Genomic DNA, 18,683 nt, shown 5'->3' with positions numbered 1-18,683 from the left:
GCTTTGATCTGACGTAGCGGTCAGAGAGGAAATGCATTAACTAATAAGCTACTGATTAATACAGTACATAGAATATGAAGTGGCAAACATTTAAGTTTTATCTATTGGTTGGTAATAGGAGCCACAAGGCAGTTATCAGTGCTGACTGTAAATTCCTGTCAAGAGCTGCTAACTTGAACTTACATGGCAATTTACAGGGACAATGACTGCTGAAAATGCTGCTGTTCATGCAATGAATCAAGAATGATAAATATCACCAAAGGTAAGTGGAAAAATATGTATTTTTGATTTTGGAGTGAACTGTCCCTTTAACACCTGCACCACCCAAAAAAGTATGATAGTGTTATATTCTTTAAGCCCTATGTGTTTCACCAACCACAGTGAGTTCATTTGTCAATTAACCGTCTTTACATTTATTAACTGAAATGAAGGAAACTATTCAAAACTAGAACATGTTATGACCCAAAAAATCTGGAAACCAGGCAGACATTAGTTTGTGTTTTCTGACTGGCCAATCTTAAATTATTCGTTTATAAATGGCACCAAACTAATTACACAAAAGAGAAATGAATTTTCTCCACTCACCCAAACAATCAGTACAATCAGTGACATTAACATCCATCCATAGAGGAAAAGCACACACGCATCTATTGGCTTCCTTTAAAGAAAAGAAAAAAAGAAAACAGTAAAATTAAGCCTTAGTGGTGCTTGCATAATGTACCCACAGTGAAAGTCATTGTTGGCGGGTAACGTTTATGTTAGACTTGCAGAATCCCTAAACACAGTCACAGAATTTATTATTATTTTTCCATCACATCAGAGACGACAATGTTTGACCATGACTTCAGTGATAAATGCTTGCAGGAAGTTTCCATGATTCTTGGTGTTTTTTACGTAAAACTACGCAAACACAATTGGGACGGCTGTGGCTCAGAGGTAGAGCGGGTCGACATCTGTTCGGAAGGTCAGCGATTCGATCTCCGGTTCCTCCGGGCAACATGTTGAAGTATCCTTGGGAAAGACACTGAACCCAGAATTGCTTCCGATGCCTCGTCCTCGGAGTGTGAGTGCGTGTGAATGATTACTGAGTAGCAGGTGGCACCTTGTACAGTATTCTCGGCCACCAGTGTGTGAATGTGTGTGTGAATGTGTGTGTTGTGTGAAAGTGCTTTGAGTGGGCAATAACACTAGAAAAGCGCTACACAAGTACAGTTCATTTACACAACAATATTGTTGTACTGTTGTTTTTTTTTTTCAAATTAAACCAAAAATAAGAATAATGAAGTATTTGAACAGGTGGTAAAAGGATGATTTAGTACACTGCATCAGCCACCCAACAATACAATACAAATGTTCCTCCAAGAGCCATTTTGATGGAGTTTTCTATCAATCTATACAAGACCTACTTACTAAGTGCTGATAATACAAGAACCTCTATGAGGACGCTGTCAAACCCTACTTCAGTAGGAATATTGAATCGGTTTAGTGGTTTAAGAAATGTTTTTTTAAACCACAAAAGAATTTTACAATACACTATAAAATAAAAAAAATCCCCCAAAATTATTAACAATGCTTGCATGCATAACAGTGCATTTTGGGAGAGGTCTCTTCATGTTCTGTGAAGTCTTTGATGTCCACAGTGGTTTATTGCACAATCTCTGGATTTAATAACACTGTGCCACCATCCAGTCTTGGATGACATGTAAAAACAGATGTAGGAAAAAAAAAAAAAAAATAATAATAATAATAAAAAGTCCAATAGGCTTGTGGTAAAATTAAAAGTTTCATCTCAGACAGCATACCAGCTTCTGAATTGTGAATAACATCAAAGCTTTTTTTCCCTTTACAGAGTAATGCAGGATCACACAATAATCGCATGAAAGAGCTCCTCAATGGGCAACGTTGTGCAGAAAATGCAAGGCCTATGCAGGTAAAGACATGCCAAAATATGACATGTATCTATCAGAACACACACTTTCACTGAACCAACCTGCTATACTTCACAGTCATCTGTAGACCATCAATGGGCTGTTGAAACCAAGCAGAACAACAATTATAACATTTCAAAGTCTACTAATCAAGTTAGTTTGGTCATTTTTTAATCTACTGTCACTGTTATTTAATATTAGCATCATATCCGTGATGATGAGACAGTTCCATGTCTCTGTAAATGTCTCTGCAAATCACCGTATGAGGTCCCTCAGTGCCTTTGCATAAACTGGTAAACACCCATGTAAATGTGCTCATTTGTATACCCACATGAGGAAGGACGTCTTAAAAAAGGGGATGTGAGTAAAGTAGTGATGGGGCAGCAACTTTTTTTTGTGTGTAAAAAGTAACCAAAAATCCCACAAGTGCTTCGTTAAAGGTTAGCTGGCAGGCGACAATTAGCCCTCTGCCCATAAAAGACACCATTACCATCAACCATCGCAATTTGGTCTCATACTATACTCTCATTGGCAGACTTCTTCATCAGTTTGTTGGAGAGCAAGGAATGCTGGGAAGAGTTGGACTCCTTGGCTTCAGGAATGAGCAGACGTACTTTCTGATTTGTTCTTCTCCACTCAGAGTACAGCTGACAGTGGTAGCGGAAAGACACCTGCCCAGGTGACAGAAATAGGGGGTCAAATATCTATATCTATATATATATTTATATATACACATATAGTTATACGCAAACTTTAAGCTGGGTATTAGTAAAGCTTAAAGGCCACTAATAGGGCTTTAACCTGTTTAGAATCTAATTGTGTTTATGTTTAAGACATAAAAATACTTTAATGATGGATTTCTACTTTAAATGCACTCATAAATGATTAGCAAAACATTTTTTGGTATTTGGATGACTTATTTGTTTGTTTTTTTCTGTCTATTGTATTTAATGCACCAACTATGGAGAAGTACTTTATAAAATCACACACCCCGTGTCTTTAAGGCAAATTAGCAGGCAATTCCAAAACTCAAGGCACTTTAAGGCTCCAGTGTGAAGGAGTTGGTGGCGTCTAGTGATAAAGCTGCAGATCTGAAACTTCTCCTGTGTGCCAAGCGTGTAGGAGAACTCAGGTGACCGATTCACAAACGTGAATGGTCATATCTGGAGCCATTGTTTATGTTGTCCTTTCTGGGCTTCCGTAAAAAACATGACAGACCTTATAGACGAGGACCCGCTCTGTATGACGATATAACTGGCTCATTTTAAGGTTGTGAAAACACAAAGATTCTTAGTTTCAGGTGATAATACACTGAAGACAACATAGTGAGTAATGAGTATTTTACTCCATTTTTGCCAATATATCCCCTAAAGTCTACATACTGGACCTTTAGACTTGCATTACATTAGTGCTACAGTTAAATCTGTGGAAGAATTGATTTTTTACCAGGGTCCACAGGACGTAGATGGTGAAGAGGGCGATGGTGAGGGCGATGAGGCCCACGGCCTGCAGCCAACTCCCCAGCAGAAGATGGTCCTGAGCGCCCCTCAGACACAGCCAGCCTGAAATGGCTGCTAGAGGCGTGATAAACAAGAAGCACACCATGTCACAGAACAGCGTCCTCTTCTCATTACGAGGGCCGGGGTCCCGCAGCCACTGTGGAAGAAGAAGGGGGCACAGAACAAAAGAGAAGAGGGAGAATGTATACATGCAAAAGAGAGACAAGGGAGAGGCAGAAAAAGAGAAAGATCTTAAGTCAAGAACAGAAAAGACACAACAACAAGCAAGCAAGCTGAAAGACGAGGAAAAAAGCTGCTTCTCCTTCACACATTCATATATGCACAGTCACTCACAAACAGCAGACCCACCACTGCACAATAAAAAATTTAAAAAAGACAAGCGGAAAGATTGATGCAGACAAGGCAAAGGGCATTGACCTTTGTTACCTCTGTGAGAGGCCTCGGTCGGCGCTCGATGCTGAACTCTGTGTGGCAGAGCTCACAGTAGCTGGTGTTGGAGGACGATAGCCACTTCTCTAAGCAGCTCTTGTGCACCGTGCCCAGGGTGCCTGTGCAGTCACATGGAGACAGGAGACCCTCACTGTTGCCTCCTTCGTGGCAAATACGGCAGATGGGACCATCACTGAGACAAAAGGCGATATATTGAGAGAACTTTTTATAGCCAAAGGCAGTTTTAGTACAGACACTCTACTGTAGATCAGCAGAATTAATCAATACGGTAATCAATAATCAATTTTCTGCAGGTTAAAGCATCTTCTTCAGCATGTTCATTCGTTTGTTTGTTTGTATATCAAGCTTCTGTATTAAACAGTAGCTACTCCTCATGGGGTCACTTCATTAACTAGATTACATAAATACACATCCCTAACACTCACAATATGACTAACACATTACAGCAATACAACAACAATCAACACAAACTCAAAGACCTTCTAATGCATACAGCCGCTCTACATAATGATTTATCTCTTCAATAGTTGAGAAAATAAAGTACCTCATCCTATAAAAACACTTTAACATATTGGCACTGCAACTTTAACTTCAACTTTAACCCCCAACTTTACAATTCCTCCATTGCACCTTTTGTACATACATTTTGTGGTTTATGTTCTATTTTCATTTTATATCTTTTATAATGCATCTATATATATATATATTTTTTTTATCTTATATCATATTCTATTTACAGTCAAACGTGGATGAAATGCACAGGAGACCAAATAGGAAGGTTATAAAATAAATACAATCACATTTAAAAAAAAAAAGAAAAGTAATATGTTCCAAAAATCCAATATAAATCTCAAGAAAAAAAGGGAAGATGCTTCCAAACTGTAACTGAGTCAGTTTGAACTTTGAACTAGAAGAACACCACACTCACGCATGTGTGGCCAGGACATCACCGTTCTCACAGGATCGGCATATTGTCAGTTTACATAGCGACAGGAGGTGTTGGGTTTTTTAAAGATTACACTCTAGAACCTGGTTTCAAAAGTCTGCGTTTTCAGGCCCCCAAAATGCAGTTGTAGTGTGAACAAAAGGCCAAACTGCAAAAAAGAACCGTTGCAGTGTAAACGGCACCTCAGTGGACCAAAAGTAACAGCTGTGTTTTCCTTACTGCTCAAAGTCAAAATGTCTGCTGTGAAAACGGCCTTGAGAATGAAAAAGGAGGCAGTGTCGCCACTGGGATCGTGTGCTTGTCCTGCATATTTCATGTGTATTTCCCCCACAGGTTGTCTCACCTGAAAGCACGAGCGTAGGTAGGTCTTACCTCTGTGTGCTCATGGGTTTGAGCACAGACGAGAGCAACCGCCCGTCTATGGCTGTGACCTGGGTGACGTAGAGCGCCTGGCATCCGTCACCGCCTGCTTCCTCCACGCTCTTCCACAGGCCAGTGCTGCTCGCGCAGTCACACAGAGAGCCAGGCAGGTGGCAACACCCGCCTGTCGTCATGGTTACAGTGGCCACACCCTGGCCGTAGAGATAAGGGTGTAAAGGGTCAGAGGCGAAGGCTGACTTTGGAAGCTGGGGGCACAAACTTTGCTGTCCGCAGGCTGGGAATGGTTAGTTTCTGCAAACAGAGGAAGACAGATTGAAAATTAATTACTTTTTCATGTAAACAATGTCAGTGATAGAAAGTAAATACTTTTACTCAAGTACTGTACTCAAGTAGGATTGCGGTAGACTTAGTTGAGTATTTCCATTTCATGCTACTTCATACTTGTACCTTGGTAGTTTGTTACAGCACTTCAGTATTTTTTTGGGTGTATCTGTACTGTAGTTGAGGTTTTATATTCCTGTCAATGTCCACTGTTACTCCACTACGTCACCAAAAAAATGTAAACTTTTATAACAATATTTCTCCCCTGAGCGAAGAAAAACTGGATTATGTTCTTTAAATTCTGTTGTAATGTATGCTTCATTTTTAAGAGGAAATAAACAATTCTCAAAATTATGACTGCTTGCTTTTTTATTACCTGCATTGACTTGTACTTTTGCTTTTCATAATACTTAAGTCAAGCTGATATCAGATACTTTAAGACTTTCACTAAGGTAATCTTCGGACAGGTAACTGTAATCTCTACCAAAGTTATTTTCTGACAAGATATCTGTACTTTTACTCAAGTATAGCTTTCCGTCAGATTTACTAGCCCGACGTGGCGTTGTTGAACCCTGAGTATGCTGATGTTACTGTGAAATGACACTTAAAATATTGTCATTGTCATCTGAGTTATAACAATATTGTGAAAGAGTTACCTTAAATGTCCTCCTGCTTCTCGCAGCTGCATTATAGCTAAATATAACAACATCCTGCTTAGATCAACATGAAAGCAATAACAGTCTTAGCCAACAGTCAAAGTAAAGTAACAGTAAAGTAGAATATTTTTTATCAATACAACCTCGCTGTAGGTAAACACTCTAATATGACAGCTTATCTGAAAGTGTGCTTCATGGACCATTAATTTCCTGCTGTGTGAGAATAACTGAGGTTATCTACAAAGACACTGTGTCATTTACAAGAAAGCTGTCAGTCTGGAGGTGGGCCAACTCGCCCAAAGCAGCTGCTAATCCATTATAAAAAGCACGAGCTATTGTGAGAGGCAGTGAGTGTGATGTGCAGCAGACAGATAAACAGCTGTCTCCCCTCAGATAACCCCTCACTACAGATAAGACAAAGACCGCTGAACTTGTCACAGTGCAATTGTCTTTATGTTTGGAAATTATCCTGTTTAGAAACAGATAATTGAATATTACGAATGTTACGCGTTATTACATGACAAAAGACAAATTCTAAAACCATAAATATTTCTGGTGTGTGTGTACTATTGCTATTGAAGCTTTTTCCTTTAATTTTTTTTTTTTTAAAATGTGCTTTTCAGCTTTTTCACAATCTCAATAATGGCAGTACAACTACCTTTAAGTGCATAACTTTAGCACAAAAACACATAGTATATGACAGAAGATGGCATATTAAGCCCACAACTGATCCTTCATCGCAGACTATAAAAGGTACATATTGGGTCACTGGCACGTAAACACATTAAACCATAGCATTACACCCAAACTAATATTATCCTGTGTACCCAACACTGTTGTTGTGTAGGAGCTTTAACACAACAGATGGTGCAGAAATTCTTGTGTTAACTTGTGAGATTCTGTGTTGTTATTTTATTTCCTTATAAATAATAAATACAAGAATTTACACTCTACAAGCATTTCAGCATAACATCTGATCTACTTAAATCCCCAAGCAGTAATATAGTGAAGGAAATGATGATCTGTTTATACAGTGTGTCAGACACATTTCATTAAAAATACCCACACTTGGCCCATTAGATGTAGCCTAATTATTGAAACAATTTCTTATTGCTTTTATACTCTAGTCATATGCTTATTTCGTACAACTTTTACAGTTATAATGATTTAATATCCCCACAGTGCATAGTTCGCGCCTCGTGTTTGTTATGTTAAATATGCAGCCATTAAAACTGCAGATGTAACATTAGCTGTGTTGCTCACACCTGGATTGCAAATGTTTATTTGTGAAGGCCTGAACTTGAACTTCATTGTAAAGCTCCCTAATCAGATGACCTATTACCCGTTCAAATCCATGACAAACTGCATCAGTATTACTGCCTGGTGTTATTATTTATACATACTGATACAGCATGACGGGGGCTACGATTAAGAGGCGCAATCCCTGACCCAGATAAACAAAAGAGGAGGCCCCCAAAACTAAGACAACAACAAAACCTATTAGATTACTGTTGCTGGGTGATACACTGTACGTAAACACAGGGATAAAACAGAGCAACGTATTATTAATTCCTCTCATTTTAAGCAAACAGCTTCAACTATACATCTAAATGCTACCATAACCTGATGTACATTTTAAGTACTGTCGGGTATTCGTTGGTTAATGAGAGCAGACACATTATGCCAAGCATTTACTACCAACATATGTAAGTCATTTTCATTTTCATTTTCATTTTGACAACCAGCTGTCTGTTATAACTCCAACCAGCTGTTAACGCTGTGGTGCAGACTGTTTTATGAATGTGGTCATTCTTATGTTCCCCTGTTGTATATCGCCTAGATATAACACATAGACACTCTTTACATCTGTCTTCTTGGTGATACATTTAAAAATATTTATATATGTCTGCTGACATAAATTAACATAGTCAGAAATTAAAAAGGGCTATCTTTGCAGTTCAAATAACAAAAGCAAGAAGGAAGATGAACAATTTAAATGCAGTTTGAATGATAAAAGTCCATTCAGTCACAATGCATATATCAAAAACTGAGGGCATATGTTTCAAAGAGCCTAAGGGACTGTTGGTTATTTATGAAAGGGGAGGAAGTGGCGCAAGATGGGGGAAGCATGTCAAATATATATATATGTATTTTTTTAATTTTGACAACTTTAAATGGCAGTATTTTTTATTTATTTGTAGACAAAGACATGCAGATTTGGGAGGTGTATTTTCTTTTAAAAATCACTAAAATTACCTCTTTTCTCATACCAACAAACTGTAAAAACTAGGGACATATGATACTGGCACAAGGAAAATATTTGTAGCTTTGGGAAGGACTAAAAAAAAAAAAAACAACCTCAAAGAGATAAATACAAAGTCTAACCCCAGCCACATCCTCCTCTCATAAATAAAGACCAGGCCCTAACAGCAGGCTATGAGCTGTGCGTGGGTGATTTCGACATAATGACCAAAGAAACATATATTACACATTTCACCTCTGAAAAAAAAAGCAAAAAAAAAAAAAAAAAAGAGAGAGAAGGTATTCCTGTGCCATACTTTCTGGTCACTGGGCCGGGGAATGATTTTTTTTTCTAAAATTTGCAAAAAATCACTTCTTCAGCAACAGAATAAAGGTGTCAAATGGAATAGCACTTCATTTAATAAATGGATAAACAGATTAACACATTTTTCAAATTTTTAACATTTCAATACAATGTAAGGTGTTTCAGTCCTGTGAAGAGTGTTTGAAGTAATACACTTAATAAATTAAAATACATAAATAATAAACAAATGATCGTACAAGGGGGGAAATCAGTCTGAACTTAAGGTATTTACTGCAGAGGGAAAGTGTTTCAGGATATCACATCATTTTTGTTCTTTTGGTCTTTTTTTTAGAAGTTTTAGGGATTTCAAATACAATTTAAAATCATACAAAATATAAACTTGGGGGGTGATTTAAAAGTTTTATACTTATGAAATAAACATTTTGATGGACTTAGAATTACATTACAAGAGTCCGTCATCCTTCTGAGTTGGGGATATATATATATATATATATATATATATATATATATATAGATATATATATATATATTAAAATTGGCTTCGCTATGTTGCTGTGACATGTTTATGACACAATCAGCAATGATCAAACTTTAACATTTTTAAATCACTATCACTTGTCATTTGTCCAGCACATAGACAGTGTCAGCTGGGGACCGTTACAGCTGTGTGTTTGCTAACTGTCAGCTGTCAGTAAGTTAGCTACACTGAGATGCTAGCCGTGCTGTCTGGTGTAAAATCAAAGCTTAAAAATGTCTACTCACCCCGTGTCGTCTTCTTAAAAATGCTTCACAGCGGCAACCATCACCGCCATAACATCCTCGTGTTTCCGTCTCGTTTCATTTTTCAGCTGTAGGTGTAAATAAACTGGTCACTCGCTAGCCATGCTAACGGTTATGCTACTCGGCGCTGTGCTAACTAGCGGCTCTCAGCTGACAACAGACAGCAGGCCAGACTTCCGCTGTCCCGGAGCTTCAGATGTCCCCCCGAGGCTCATCATCAGCCGTCTGACTCTGCGGTGCACACACGGAAACACTAAACACACTCCGGACTGGTTACAGACCGACTGTGAATAACAACAGCTTGACAAAGGGAGGGGCTTTCTCACCGAAAACATATCATGCGCAAAACACGGCCAGAGGACGTAAACAGACCTGACCGAGGAGGATCAAACCATTTCTATAATGCGTTAAAATTAAAAGGAAAAACATAAAAATGAAATTACAAAAAGGGTTATATGTATACACACACACATAAATATAAATGTAAATATATATAGATATTATATAAATATATATATATATCGAAGTTTTGTACATATTTATATACACATATATAAATACATATACATAAATATTTTGTAACTTCAAAAGGTAAAGGTAAGAGCGGAGCAGGAGTGTATAAGGTTTACAGTATTACGAATGAAAGAAATGTGTACATGCATTTTTAAGTCGTTTTCTAAATATTAAGAAAATATCTTAAATATTTTTAAAACGTTGTCAAAAATCCTGAAATGTAATAGTGCAAAGCAACTTTTCACATTGTAGCCTACAGGTAACTAAATAACCTAACCGAGGAGGATCAGATGATTTATATGTGTTAACAATTTAGAAAAAAAAAAAAAAATTTCAAGTTGAAATTTGTATAGAGACATAGATATGCAATGAAAAAATTCCGATATATATTTGTAAAAATGTACAATGTAACTTTTTAAAGGAAAGAGCCAGGCAGGATTATACAAAAATGTATTCTAGGTGTGATTTGCAAAGGTTCACAGTATTAAAAATGTTAAGAAAATTTTAGGTTTTGTTGAAAATTTCTATTTTCAACAAAACGTCTGAGTTAAATCGCACAAATTGGTCTGAATATTCACAAATTTTTTTTATTTATATAAAATTTTCCTGCAATTGTACTGTAAAAATAAACTCTTTTAACAGTTATTTTTTAACAATATCCTAGAGCCTAAAGTGACTTATTTTTACTATAATGTAACACCAAAGAAAGCAGCATATATTCACATTTGAGAACCTGTAAAGATTTTTTAAAATAATTTGTTTTTCTTGAAAAATGAATTAATCTATTCTAAAACATGGTTGTCATTTTTTGTCGATCCAGTAGTGGATTGACTAATCATTACAGCTCTAAATTTTGTTTCAAATGCGTAGTGAATATTATTGCCTATTCATTTTATGAGATACTTAACGAACACTTAGGATCCCCTGGATTATATTTTTCTACATTCCTGCTTTGCTCATTCCTCAGAGCTACATTGTACATATTTAAAAATATATATATTGTGATTTTTTCAATTCTATATTTATGTTTCTAGTCTCTGCACCAAAACTTCAAAGCAAATCTCTTGTTATGTGAAAACCTACTTGGCAATATTCAGATTAAAAGAGTAAGAGTACCTCGAAAACGAAGTACATTTTAGGGAACCTGTCCTGAGTTCACACATTGACGAGATGCTGAAAAATATGAGCGCCTGTGATTAGATTTACAAAGGGAGCCTATAAAGTCGACCTGAATGCAGCTGGTGCGTGTGTGCTCTTTGTACACACATTTCCTCTGACAGGACGATCAACCATCAATTTGACACCCACGTTGCTACACAACAGTGGAGGAAACAGCATTAAGTTATGAGTACACAGTGTGAGTAACGCATCTAAAAATAAACTTGTCCCCTATATGGACATGTGGATTAAGTTTATTTGTGCTTCAGTATTTTCTGTGTGATGTGAGAGTAGCAAAACAAGTTTGCACACGTGGAAGCATTTTCCCCATATTAGTGAAAAAGAGGCTTTTCAGACAAACACAAAGAAATTTGCATTTCTGATTTCAGTTCCACTTCCTCAACCAGCTGGAGTGGAAGTGTTTCGTGTAGAGCATTTTTAATTGGTTCATTTGCTATAGAAATGTTCTCAGATAACGCACATCTTGATCCACTTCCCTTTAACAGACATCACATTAAAATGACAGCAAGGGGTGACTGAGTACATGAGAGGAAAAAAACATATAGTGCTTTGTTTTCCTTTTCAACCAAAAGGAAAATGTTATTCAATAAAGATGTCGAGTGTATTTTAAAAAATAAATGGTGATTTGTTCCACTGAAATGATAAGGTATAAGTGCAAAAGAGATTTTTTCCCAGACAGCCTGTTAAAAGAGTTTGACCTGAGTCACCTCAAAGAGGAACTTGTTTCAGGTTGATTATTACACAAACAACAAATCACACACCGCAATTTAACAACACCTTTGCAATATCGCATTACATGTCTTTTGCAAGTATCCTAGATGAGTTTGCCAAATACAGCACTGAAATGCAACCATAGCAGCCTCGAAAACACTTAACTGAGAAAAACCCAAAACTGATAATGATTGCATCCGTCAACTTTGGTATTTTTGTGCTTTTAAGATCACATACACACACATGCGCGCACACACACACAAACAGAAACACTTCATTTGTTTCACACTTGCCTGTATGAAGTGAGACAGTCACAGCCAGTCTGTTTCCTGGCTCATGTTAATTTCATGCCACAGTGGGCACGAGGCTCAAAGAGGAAAATTAAAATTAAAGAGGCAAAGAGAAACTCCAGAGAGAGAAGAGTACACACCAGTACTCCAGTAGTACCTTCTTCTCATCTCCTCCTCTACACCCATATTGCGTGATAGGCAGAATCAGGTCAACCAGACATGAAATTGGGATTCTAATGTAGCAGATCGTGACAAAAGTCTGTATCATTGCAAGCTGAGAAAAGGAGGCAAGTAGAAAAACGCCTGAAGCGCCAATTCACAGGTCTACTGATCCCTCACCATTCCTTCGACAGGAGTGGGTCAATGGGACCACAGAGGGTAGTTAATTAAAAAGAAATTGTAGTTTACTACAGCTTCAAGATCAGCCTCGTGAGAGCGTCACTCTCTCTTGTTCTGAGGCTTTAAATTATTGTACAAAGAGGTTCTTCTGAAATCAGAGGAAGACAAACAAATGAAGAAAAAACAAAGAGGAAAACCAGGAAAAAAAGGAATGTCAAATTCAAGACACTCTGCGTGACAGACTTCTGAGCCCATGTGGGCGTCATGATGTCAGCAGCAGAAGTAAACCAGAGGCGAAGAGATGATAAGACCGACAGAAAGTCAAACAGGAAAAGAAAATAAGAGCGTCACAGGCTCTGGCAGCAGGGGAGTTTGTTGCCCCTCTGCCCGTCCGTGGTCGGGGGGAGGCTTATGTCCACTACATTGTTTCCCGGAGACTCGTCATGTGCAGATCTGTCAGATATTTGCTTCTGAGATACAATACGGTAGATTTCTGTGAGAGAAAACAGTCACGTATCAGTAAAAGTTGCCTTACCAGGAGATTCACCTGCATGATAGAGAGATGGATACACAGATGGATAGATAGATAGATAAATAGATAGATAGATAGATACTTCATGATCCTAATTCAAATATTTGTTTAACAGTTTATCAATAGTCCTACCTGTGAGAATGTTCTTAAAGGCTTCTTCTACGTTTGTGGAGTCCAAGGCAGAGGTTTCAATGAATGAGATTGTGTTCTTTTCTGAACCAGAGAAAAAGGAAAAAACATATGTTTATGCATAAAAGCAAAATAAAAGCACACCAAAAACAGACAGCTTGGATAATAATCTGTAGTGGTTCGAGAATTATGTTAAACTGGACTGACTCATTGGATGTAGACTGTGGCTGAGGAAGCTATTTTTAATCATTAACTTTTTATTTTAATTTTCACTGAACTTAACAGAAAAGTTTCAGGAAACATGCAGTATACGATGTTGAAAGTTTCCGCTTTGATTAAACATTTACTAAAGGCATTTAAACAAAGTTTTGTGTTGAAGTTTGTTATATTAAAAAATCTAAACATTGACGGAAATATTTTCATTTTTATTGTAAATGCATGGTCTCATTAATACTAATAATCGGTATCGGCCTTGAATAACCAATATCGTCGACCCATGTGCATATGTACATACATGTGCATTAAATCAGCAAGAAAACAAAGAGCAGACAAAAACACTGCCTCAAATAATCTGTGCATGTTAAAACTAACAAGCAAGTTTGCAAGTGTGTTACTGTGATCAAAATCTCCTTGGTTACAGGAAACGATAACAATCTTCGAGCTAAAGGCCTGAACGCTGAAAATAGCACGTTTTGACAAATAGTTGGATCATACATGTCCGCTCTGTTCTGTAGCTGAATTGTTGAAAAGATCTGAAACGAATAAAACAACTTGTGAACGCACCTCGAACAAGGCCAGACTCCGTGTCATCGTACTCTCACGCCTGACGTTGATCCGTTTTCCGACACGGCCTGTCGGAGCTGATTTACCAAATCTTATAACTCTGTCAGCAGCGTGTGCCAGTAACACTGGTGATCCGTTTCCACATCACTCAAGCTTCTGTGATGCTGTCGTAATAATGTTCTGCAAGAGCCAGATACAGCCTGCAAATCGACAGTGGTTTTAACACGTCCAGTGAGCTTCTTAAGCGCTAAAGTTCGGTCACGGTTCCCATCTAGGGCAGCGATTATCAAATTATGTTTGTCATTTTGTATCACTTTAAGTAGAATCACGCTGCTGACAAACGTCCGTGACTGTTTTCTGTACCAGTTTTATTTTTTCTGACCTTGCTCACCTCCCCACGTGCAAAACAAGTTCACCCGACGTTACTTTCCAAGGACACTGTCGCTGCATCCTTGGCTTAGCGCTCCCGAGAAAATCATGATTGGTTTAAAAAAAAAAAAAAAAACTACAAACAAGCCCGAGCATTTTTCCTCCTACAGCACGATGATGTGCGCTTCCAGACCTTTCTCTCACGCTAACACAGCTCTGTAGAGAAAGTCTGACAAGACAAGACTATGTTTAAACTAAAGATTTGTTTAAAAACACACACACACAAAATTATATTTTGACCACACGACTCCTAAATGCACTGCTGACAGGTACTTTTGGTACCAAAAGAGCTATTGTGCCCCCCCCCAACATTTACTGTGAATAATTACCTGCGAAGGCTCGAGCCTCGTCAGTGGGCACCGCCCTGAGGTGGCGGAGGTCGCTCTTGTTCCCAACCAGCATGATGACGATGTTGTTGTCAGCGTGGTCCCTCAGCTCCTTCAGCCAGCGTTCGACGTTCTCGTATGTCAGGTGCTTGGCGATGTCGTAAACTAGGAGAGCTCCGACTGCTCCCCGGTAATACCTGGTGACGGCAAAGGTAAGAAGAAAAACTGATTATTTAAGTATTATCGCAATGTTCTCTACCATCTGATTCAAGGGTAACAAATGTATAAGTTCGAAACATTTATCAAGAAAACACTCAGGATGTAAGTAATTTCAGCGGAAACCATGAAGATGTCAGTTATTTAAGTAAATAAACGTAATCTACAAGATTACTGCTAGAATAAATTAACAATACTAAGGATAATATACTGTATATGGTACAGAAAATAACAGAATATGAACAACTACTTTGTAACTGAAAAAAATGCATTTTAAATGATACAATGCATATTAAATATATTATATACCATATGCAGAGATCACAAAGAAATTAGTAATCACACGGCATTAAATTCAACATCAAAAGCATATTTTAAAACCCTTCTTAAGACTTCATACTATAGGAAAGCATTTTTGTATATTTAATATTTGGCCTTTGCTCGGTTTTATCGTCCCTTCACGACCATTGTGCGCTACTTTTCCAATATTAATAATGTATGATGACTGTGCACTTTGCACTCTCTTTTCTTGTTTAATTGCTGACTCTTTTTTAATCTAACCTTGTTAAGAAAAGTGTTATCAAAATAAAGCTCATTATTACTATTATAACATCCTGAGGGTCTCAAACACCACGCCCTCCCATCCCTTTAAATAACCCGACTGTCATAAATCTGGTATATACTACAGAAAAAAACAAAAAACAAACTGACGCTGAGGTGATTGCTCTGTAGCGTTCCTGTCCAGCTGTGTCCCAGATTTGAGCCTTTATCATCTTGCCGTCCACCTGGATGCTGCGGGTGGCAAACTCCACCCCGATGGTGCTCTTGCTCTCCAGGTTGAACTCATTTCTTGTGAAACGGGACAGCAGGTTACTCTTCCCCACTCCAGAGTCTCCGATTAGTACGACTAACACAAAAATACACAGAGCACAACAACATCAAGACAGGAGCCATGCAGTCTGATAAACCGTCAAAGATAAGTGGGGAGCAATCATGGTGGGGCTTGGCAAGTGTCCTTCTTTTCCATCTTACATTGTACAAAGTTAGTGGGCCCAATTTGTTTAAACCGTAGCCCTCTGTGTGAATGATGTCACTCACTAAAGCTAATGTTTGTAAATTACAACCAAAAAAATATACAGTTTATTCTATTTTATGCAAAACTCAGTCCAGCAGCTTTCTGTACAGCACTATTTTACATACCTGCACTGATGTACAGTTCTAGTTTTTAGTGTAGTTCCTGTTCTGACTTTTACTCTGCAGACTGCTGAAAATGACTTATGACTCTCACTGCATGTTGTTTCAGTCGTGCCCTTGTACTTTTTTGTGATTAATATCCTCTTAATATGACTCCTTGACACAACTTTTAAAGGGTTTTTATGTTCCTGGCAGGGTCTTTTTTCAAAGGTCAAATTTTCAGTGTGTGTTTCTCTGAGTCAGTATGTTGAAGTCACCCACTTACAGGTTATTCAGATGTCATATTCCTTGAAACCTACACCCTCAAATTTGTGAGCAAGGCAGTTTTCCTGACAGTGATATCACCACAGTGGGTGAACTGATTTTTACAATTCAAACTGCATTTGTACAATCTATCTCCCTTTATGCTTTCGCAGTATGAACTGCAAAGTACTTAAAATGTCAGTTTATATCAAGGAGAGTCATAAGACCCTGGAAACAAAGGCAAGACCTGGATAAGATAAGACAGAACTTTATTTGTCCCAAGGAAAAGTGCTTAGCAGGGATAAATAAAGTTCTTTCTTTTCTTATCTTATCTTATCTTATCTTATCTTATCTTATCTTATCTTATCTTATCTTATCTTATCTTATCTTATCATTGTCATCTTATGTCCCACTATGTATCTCGATTTATGGATAGATAGATACTTTGTAATTACTGTTTGGAAACTAAAGTCACATAAACCCTTTAAAACTTGGATTGACATCAGTTTTTTTGTGCTGCATTCAGACACCTTTCACGGGCACTTTAACCTTTGAAATACAAGAGAAGTGTTTATTATTTACATAATATTTATAATAATATTCTAAAAAAAACCATCAAAAAACGTGGGGAAAATCGGCAACTTGCATGAAATTTGTTATTAACAAATTAATAACTAATTATTTTTTGTAACTTTTTACTAATTTCTTGCTTATTTCTGGGTCATTACTTTTGTCGTTGCTCAATGCCTTCTTCCTATGCTTGTGAAAGAAACCAAGCCAAGGTGCTCGGGCTTCATGGGGTTAAACTGGGGACCATATCTATGTATGTATGCTGTCATCGAGTCGTGATTGAGGGACAGCAGGTACAGCATGTCTCCGGCGTGCTACCTTATTGTTACGGGTTTAAAAGCATGCACGAGTGCTTACAACGTTAAGTAGAGGATAACTGTTAATGTGATCAGGAGCAGCTCGGAAAAATGTCAAGCAGCAGTTATGTCAACAAATTAGCTAAGTAGCTTAGCTTTAGATGACTCATGAAATGTACCAAGTTTAAAATAAAAGCGTCTGTATTGGACGACCAAGAGCGGCTTGTGAATTAGCTTGCAGTTTTATGTGACTTGTAAATCGATGTATTTTAACACGGCCGACTGGCTACCAAGTTAGCATGCTAGCTCGCTTATTTAGCCACTTATTGCCTGACGTTAGCTTGCTAGCTAGCTAGTCACTAGCTTCAACGGCCATCACTGGAACCGTTTTTTTTTTGTTTTGATGTCTAAACTACTAAATACCAAAATGTTATAGAACTACAAACTACCAGATGAACTTTTAATAGGTTTCGATCATTTTATCGATTGACTATTTGCCTCTAATAACAGTTACAGCTAACTTTAGCATTAACGCTGGCTTAGTGGACTTCCTCAGTTCGTGCTGCTGTCATCAAACTTTTACCAAAAAAAAGGCCTCACACACTGTCATCCATACAAGTTTAAAAAGTTATTTACCTTTAAACAAGTAGTCGTATTCATCATCTCGGTTTCCCATTTTGGACGACAAGGTTTTCGTACTTTTTCAGTACTTTCCCACAAACAACAACAATCCTTCAGTTTATGGTTTCCACCGGCAGCTAGCAGGCACCGCCCTCAAGGAGAGGAACGAGCACGTGAGATTTGGAACGTTCGTTTCGACCAATTGAAAACGTTATCACATTCACTGACAGATGAATTGACCAATCATGTGCGTTCTCTGACTGTATTGACCAATCATGAGGCACAGAGGTATTACACCCTTTGTTCTCCAAACGGTAACGCCCAGTGTCCTCTGTAGATTGAGCAACAACCACACAGACTATGGCAACAACATCCCAAATTTTCAAGAAAGCTGTTTCACAATGTTCTCTGAAAGGCGAGAACGTCAAAATAAGTACATTAAATATTAATTTGAGCAGTGTACGTTCTTCATTAGAGCTTTTACTATTAGTGGTAGTAGTTTTACTATTATCTATTTTATTTTATTAAGTTTTTTTTAGTAGACCCAGGGGGAATATGTTACATTGTCACATCATACACATATTTTATATTTCTAACTTTACATACTAGTTTTATACATTGTAGCATAAAGCACCTTTTTTTTTACACACTTGACATACTCTGCACATTACACTTTCTATCATGAATTTATGTTTTCTTTCATGAATGTATCAGTACAGCTTGATTGCTATAATTGCCCTATTATCACTTCATGTCTGTAAGTG

At 37.7% G+C, this 18,683-nt stretch overlaps 2 protein-coding genes across 3 annotated transcripts; both read right to left on the bottom strand.

Moving 5' to 3' along the window:
• Nucleotides 1–780: 780 nt before the first annotated feature.
• On the bottom strand, nt 781–9,895 carry marchf2 (membrane-associated ring finger (C3HC4) 2). 2 transcript variants are annotated; one of them, XM_042483593.2, is made up of 5 exons: nt 9,531–9,895; nt 5,217–5,516; nt 3,866–4,070; nt 3,375–3,584; nt 781–2,599 (listed from the first exon to the last, which is right to left on the bottom strand). In XM_042483593.2, the coding sequence occupies exons 2-5, from the start codon at nt 5,396–5,398 to the stop codon at nt 2,441–2,443; spliced, it is 756 nt and encodes a 251-aa protein (XP_042339527.1). In that variant the 5' UTR covers nt 5,399–5,516; nt 9,531–9,895; the 3' UTR covers nt 781–2,440. The 2 variants fall into 2 exon arrangements, with proteins under 2 accessions (XP_042339527.1, XP_042339534.1); XM_042483600.2 differs by having other exon boundaries at nt 3,875–4,070; nt 9,531–9,889.
• Nucleotides 9,896–11,595: 1,700 nt separating this feature from the next.
• LOC121939448 (ras-related protein Rab-11B-like) lies at nt 11,596–18,075 on the bottom strand. The gene is made up of 5 exons (XM_042482473.2): nt 17,935–18,075; nt 15,707–15,902; nt 14,783–14,976; nt 13,245–13,325; nt 11,596–13,073 (listed from the first exon to the last, which is right to left on the bottom strand). The coding sequence occupies exons 1-5, from the start codon at nt 17,972–17,974 to the stop codon at nt 12,928–12,930; spliced, it is 657 nt and encodes a 218-aa protein (XP_042338407.1). The 5' UTR covers nt 17,975–18,075; the 3' UTR covers nt 11,596–12,927.
• Nucleotides 18,076–18,683: the final 608 nt, after the last annotated feature.

This window comes from Plectropomus leopardus, chromosome 5 (assembly GCF_026936395.1).
Source record: "Plectropomus leopardus strain MGB_pleo_1.0 chromosome 5, ASM2693639v1, whole genome shotgun sequence".
Taxonomy (NCBI): Eukaryota; Metazoa; Chordata; class Actinopteri; order Perciformes; family Serranidae; genus Plectropomus; species Plectropomus leopardus.
Note: the sequence above shows the minus strand (reverse complement) of the source record. Positions and strands in the feature narration are given on the sequence as shown.

Coding starts and splice junctions, on each gene's coding strand:
- LOC121939448 (XM_042482473.2), bottom strand. CDS start 17,974: ATGGGAAACCGAGATGATGAATACGACTACTTGTTTAAAG. Junction 15,903..17,934: donor ATACGACTACTTGTTTAAAG/GTAAATAACTTT, acceptor TTTTTGTGTTAG/TCGTACTAATCGGAGACTCT. Junction 13,074..13,244: donor CTTTAAGAACATTCTCACAG/GTAGGACTATTG, acceptor TTTCTCTCACAG/AAATCTACCGTATTGTATCT.
- marchf2 (XM_042483593.2), bottom strand. CDS start 5,398: ATGACGACAGGCGGGTGTTGCCACCTGCCTGGCTCTCTGTGTGACTGC. Junction 4,071..5,216: donor AAACCCATGAGCACACAGAG/GTAAGACCTACC, acceptor CTTTTGTCTCAG/TGATGGTCCCATCTGCCGTA. Junction 3,585..3,865: donor CTCTCACAGAGGTAACAAAG/GTCAATGCCCTT, acceptor CTTCTTCCACAG/TGGCTGCGGGACCCCGGCCC.